The 5429-nt window shown below is 52.2% G+C and overlaps 1 protein-coding gene across 1 annotated transcript; it reads right to left on the reverse strand.

Annotated features, from left to right (window-relative positions):
- Positions 1–385: 385 nt before the first annotated feature.
- LOC133339998 (uncharacterized) lies at positions 386–4795 on the reverse strand (the record flags this gene model as incomplete). Its single annotated transcript, XM_061548095.1, has 3 exons — positions 386–633; positions 1855–2700; positions 4718–4795. Coding segments are annotated over 3 exons (1172 nt in total), but the record flags the coding sequence as incomplete, so codon positions are not given.
- Positions 4796–5429: the final 634 nt, after the last annotated feature.

Here is a 5429-nt window from a genome sequence, read left to right on the forward strand (position 1 = left end):
ATGTGGCCTTTTGGGAGTGCATAATTTCAACAGAGTCGGTTCAACATGAGGAAATCTCTGGGCCAGATTCTCTTAACATTGCGGTTAAACTAAACTATTTTCGACTTTAGCAGGCAAGGCTCACCGAGCTTTCGAACTCGTTTTAAGAAGTGACCTGGTCACAAATGATAGCCCAACGAAGTGGCTTATCACGTGTGGAAATGTATGGCAGGCAAATACTCTAAACACATGTTTCTAAATGTGGAGGTGAAAAACCGGAGGACCCGGAGAAAAATCCACGCGACCATTGGCGTCAGGGTCGGTATCGAACCCACGCGAACGCAACGGTACGTGCGAAGGGCATGGGGCCATCTGCCCCACCGCCGTCCCCCCACCCCGCCGCCTCTTACACCGCACCCTCCCCATCTCCACCTTTGGGCAGTTCGCCCGTGCCGATGTGCCTGGCCCACACGTTCTGGCCGTGCGGCACGGTGGGGTGGGACCGCAGCGCCCGCGAGCGTGCCAGCACGCGGGCCCAGGCGCGCGCGTCCCGGCCCAGGGCCACGCTCCGCCGCAGAGGCCGGGCGCCGTGGATCTCGCGCAGGCGGTTGTGCTCCGCCAGGACGTCCATACAAAACTCCTCCTGGTCCTCCTCTGAGATGCGATGGCAGCGGCGAGGGGTGAGGACGGGAGGAGGGCGGGAGGAATGGAGATGAGATGGAAGAGGTGGAAATTGTTGAGCAGGTGGTAATGATAATGGAGGAATGGAGATGAGATTGGAAGAGGTGGAAATTGTTGAGGAGGTGGTAATGATAATGGAGGAATGGAGATGAGATGGAGGAGGTGGAAATTGTTGAGGAGGTGGTAATGATAATGGAGGAATGGAGATGAAATGGAGGTAATCATGAATAAGAATTCAGCCATTTGTAATTCCACTGCTTGATGAAGGCCTCCCCCATGCCTTTTTTGGCCCAGGAATCAGTTCAAACAACACTCGCCACTGATGTAAGATGTGACCTGGAATAAAACTTAGCTCATGGAGTTCATAGCACAACTTGCCCTATCTCTCTCTGCCACTATGTTTCAGCACCAACACCAACCGCCTTTGTCACCCCAGTGGCGATGTTTACAGACCACAGCAGTTTCTCATTTGAGGCCGTCGATCTAGGGAAGGCCCATGACCGGTTCGATATACGTCACCGGTTGTTGGCCGTGAGCGGGAACCGAATTCGGGTGGCCCGGGTTCGTGGTGCAGTGCTCTCAGCACTCCCCCACCGCTCCCCGCAAGGTCTACAGGTGTCTGTTGACGCACAGACACGCACGTATAGTCACCTGAGATGTGGAGCTGCGCATGCGGCTGGGGAGTGCAGGGTGTGCTCCTCACCATGGGCAGCACGTTCCTCCGGTAGAGTTCCGAGAGCGCAATCTCCCACCAGCGTGGCCTTGATCAGCGCCTCCGTGCCACCACATTGCTCAGCACCACCTCTGCCCTGGGCGTCCTTGCCGTGACCTTTGACCCAGACGCTACGGTGGGTGCACCGGGCGCGGAGCAGTCTGCCCTCCTCCCGGCCCTCGCCAGCGCTTTCGGCGCCTCGTCTCGCCGTGGCGGCACGAATTTCACGCCTCTCCCGCGGCTGCCTCCCAATTTTGTCGGCGAGAGCGCTCCCCGGCGCCTTCACCCTCACTTCTCTGTGTGTCACTTCCGCTGCCCTTGCTGCCCTCCGACAAGTCACCTCTGCCACTGTCACTGCTGCCAATCATCCCTGGAGTCCCGTTTTCCCACGTCGGAGCGTGGTCGTTTGTCTTTTCAGACTCCACTCCGCTGTCGCTGGGCTCCACGCCACCGCCGCCAGCTACGTTCAAGACTTCCTCTACCGCTTGTTCGGATATCTTTCCCAGCCACCATCTCTGCTTCATCTCCACCTCCGGTGTGCTCTTTTGGGCGAGACTCGTCTAGAATTTTCTCCATCACCAGAGTGTCTTCTCTTCCCACTCCTTCACATGAGCCTGCACCTCCATGCCCCCTTTCTACCACCCACGGGAGCTCTTCAATTGCTTCCGCCTCAGATCTTTCCATTATTTCACAAGTTGTTCTGTCTGAATCCATCACCAGAGTTTCTGTGCCCGAGCTCTCCTCTGTGTCCAAGTCTGTGTCGGCAGACTGCATCGACAGCAGCTCCATTGTCCAGGGGGCATCTCCAAGTGACAAGAAGGAAACTGATTTCGGCATGGCTTCCTTTGGTGCCATCTCACTCGAGGCATCGGTCTTGCCACGTGTACCCACGGCACGTGTGCCTGCCGATTCGCCCATCACGGTTGCCGTGCTTTCTGCCACGGAACGTTCTGGATCTTCCATCGCCTCGCTTTCCGGAACCCCTTCGACGAGGGACGACTTCTCCGACTTCCCAACGCCCGAGGCGTCGTCCACGGTAAGCATCACCCCCGCGTCCACCGCCAGTACACAATCGTCATCGTCCGCCGATTCTGCCACCCTCGGGCCGCAGTCTTCGTCCACCGCTTCTGTCCCCGGGACACAACTTCCGTTCGGCGCTGCCACCGGAGAGACGGCGATCATGTCGGCATCGTTGCCGGGAGTCGCGCACCGTTGCCCGAGCGCGGGGGGGTCGTACAGGGCCACGACCACCACGCAGCCCTGGGGGCTGACGGCACGGCCGACCCCGAGTCTCTGCGAGGCCCTCCACACCAGTTGGCAGAAGCGAGCTGCGGCGCAGGGCGTCTCGTTACTTAGCCCGAACGGACACACGATGCCGAGCTTTGTGCTCCCGGCCGAACGCGGCAGAACTCCTCTTACCAGCAGCGATGTGCAGGGGAGATCATTCAGAATTCACTAATGGCAGCAGTTGCCCTGCGCTCTGAAGGTCGACTTAGCATAGACACAAAATGTTTGTTTCATTATAAAAAGAGATGTTTTTATAAACCTTATCCAGGTAACCAACTCTAAGATTCAACACTTTTTTTAAAGATGTTTGGCCAGGTCTCTTTGTGAGTGAGTATGGATGGGCACAATAATTTCCTGCAGGAGATATTCTAAACAATGGGTTCACATTCAAATATCTACAAAGACAAATTGGAAAAATCCCTTGCTATAATGCTGTCTCCTGGCCATTTCAGAATTTAATATTTAAAGTTATTTTTGTCCTTGGAAATATTTACTTTTTTCAAACAGGCGAATACAAAAAGATGTTGCAGTCGATGATTAATATAACTTTAAGTTTTCTCTCATTCCCACCCCAATAAGAAGCACGTGGTGTTTGCTCCCTCCAGTAATTCCGTTATTTGCACTGATACTGTCGCGATGATTATGACGACGATGATATATGTAAGTTAAGTGTGTTGCAAGTTGAAAAAAATCATGATTCCACGTGTGATGATGAAACTACTTAGATGAGCTATGCGTGGCCAGGTCGCCTCTAAAACATATCGAATGGCTCGTGGGCTTTACCTGGCTAATTAGTTGAAGTCGTTTGTTTCGCCAAAGTCCAGTTGGCAGAAAATATTGAATCCTAAAAAATTCTGAGTTGAACTTTTCAAACGAAAAGACAGCAGTGGCCAATCCAGCAAGCGGTGCGATCCACTGCGATGGATGTCAACGCGCTTTGCGATGATCCCCCCCCTCCTCAAAATCTCTGGCCAAATAATTACCTGAAGTTAACCCTGTAATGTCCGAGCAAGATTTGTTTAAACGCTGAAAGCTACGTTATTTACGTGGCTAGATTCCGTTTCTTGTACCAACCACTGTTTTAAGAAAAAAATATCCTGGCCTGCCACAATGTGACTGCATATGAAAAAAGCGTTAAATTGAGATGTTGTTTTTTTTAAACATGGTATCGTATTTGCTATAGATTAATAGAATGACACTACGAGCATCACCTATTGGCAGAAGCTTTTTTTTTAATCTATGAATTCTTAGTCAGGGCTTTGTATTTGCCATAAGCCATGAAGATAATTGTTGTCTGCTGGCTTTAAGTGTTCTTATTTGTCCTCGAGATCCACAAAAATTTATTTGGCGATCGTCCCGCTGTCGCCTCGACAGACCTGGTTTTCACCTGAGGACGGATACTTGCGTTGTGGCCGAAACGTCGTGAGAATTGTTTTATTATGTTTTATTTTTATTATTTTATTACTTCCCTTCTACGTGACTTTACCGAAAGAACCAAGAAAATCATCCACCCGTGGATCACAATCACGATCCACGTGTTGGCCACTGATGCGTGAAGACATCTCAGAATGTCATTGGAGTTTTACCGCATTTAGCATCACCAACCTTGCTCATGAGGAGGTGAAATAAAACAGACATCATCGTGATTGTCCTCATTGTCCCCACTCAACGTGTAACTATTCCGCCTGCCCAGTAATTGCCATGTTTTACTCGCAATTTAACTGGAGAATTGATTCTCCATCATCTCCTTTTAACCATCTCTTTTGTATTGCGTGTTCTTTTCCGTATCGTTTGTACAATTTCCTAAGCTCCATTAGTCTGAGTTTTAGTCTGACTCAGCATATTCTAAACAATCGATTCTTACACAATTCAACGCATGTTCCGGGAGACCGAGTCAATTTGAATGCATGGAGAGATGCGTCATTACGTGCTTGTGGTCAATATAATCGTCTGATGAATATGCGACCTCCATCGCCCAGCCTGTTCTCTCCATCACAGCGTCGAGGAGGTCAAGGCGATGAAGAAGTCCTCATGAGTGGACACAATGCAAGCTCTTACCGGACTCGGGCTGAGGGCTCAGGATGTCGAAGTTGTGTCGTCCAATTTCGCTATACCACGCGTCGGTGACCTCGGACGCTGTCGATTCACAGGGACAGGGGGCACGCGAAGAGTGAGTGAGGTGGGATCAATCGTCAAGGGACGGGGTCCATCCCTCTGGTGCCTGCACGCCCTTACATAGGCGCCAGATACGCTGTTGAGTGGCTTTGTGTGTGGATGACCTTGCGGTGTGTGTGAGCCTTGTGGCTGCTGCTGCTGCTGCTGGTGGTTGTGGGACTTGACAGTGGTGTGGCCCCCCCCCTTGGTGTGCGTGCCTGTGTAAAGGGTGTGCCTGACCCGTGTGCGTAAGAGCGTTGTGATGAACACGCGGTGTGCGAGTGGTCCACTGAGCGTGGTGTGCGTGAACACGGCGGGGATAACCCTCTGGTGTGAGTGTGTGCGAGCGATGTGGCTGACCTGTGGTGCCCGAGTCCGAGAGTGACGTGCTTGGCTCGTAATGTGAGTGTACGAGTGATGTTGATGAGCCGTCGTATCTGTGTGCCAGAGTGGTGTTGCTGGCCTGAAGTCTGAGTGTGTGGTGGAGTGGTGGAGTGGTTGAGTGTGGCGCAGTGGTTTGCGCACTGTGCTTCGACCAACATCAGTGAGGATTATCAGAACACGTCCTAGGCCTCCCCTAGGTCGACTCAGCCTCAAATGATTCCATAGCGCAGTG

This window comes from Lethenteron reissneri, unplaced genomic scaffold (assembly GCF_015708825.2).
Source record: "Lethenteron reissneri isolate LAM-NWPU_2019-01 unplaced genomic scaffold, ASM1570882v1 scaffold_625, whole genome shotgun sequence".
NCBI lineage: Eukaryota > Metazoa > Chordata > Hyperoartia > Petromyzontiformes > Petromyzontidae > Lethenteron > Lethenteron reissneri.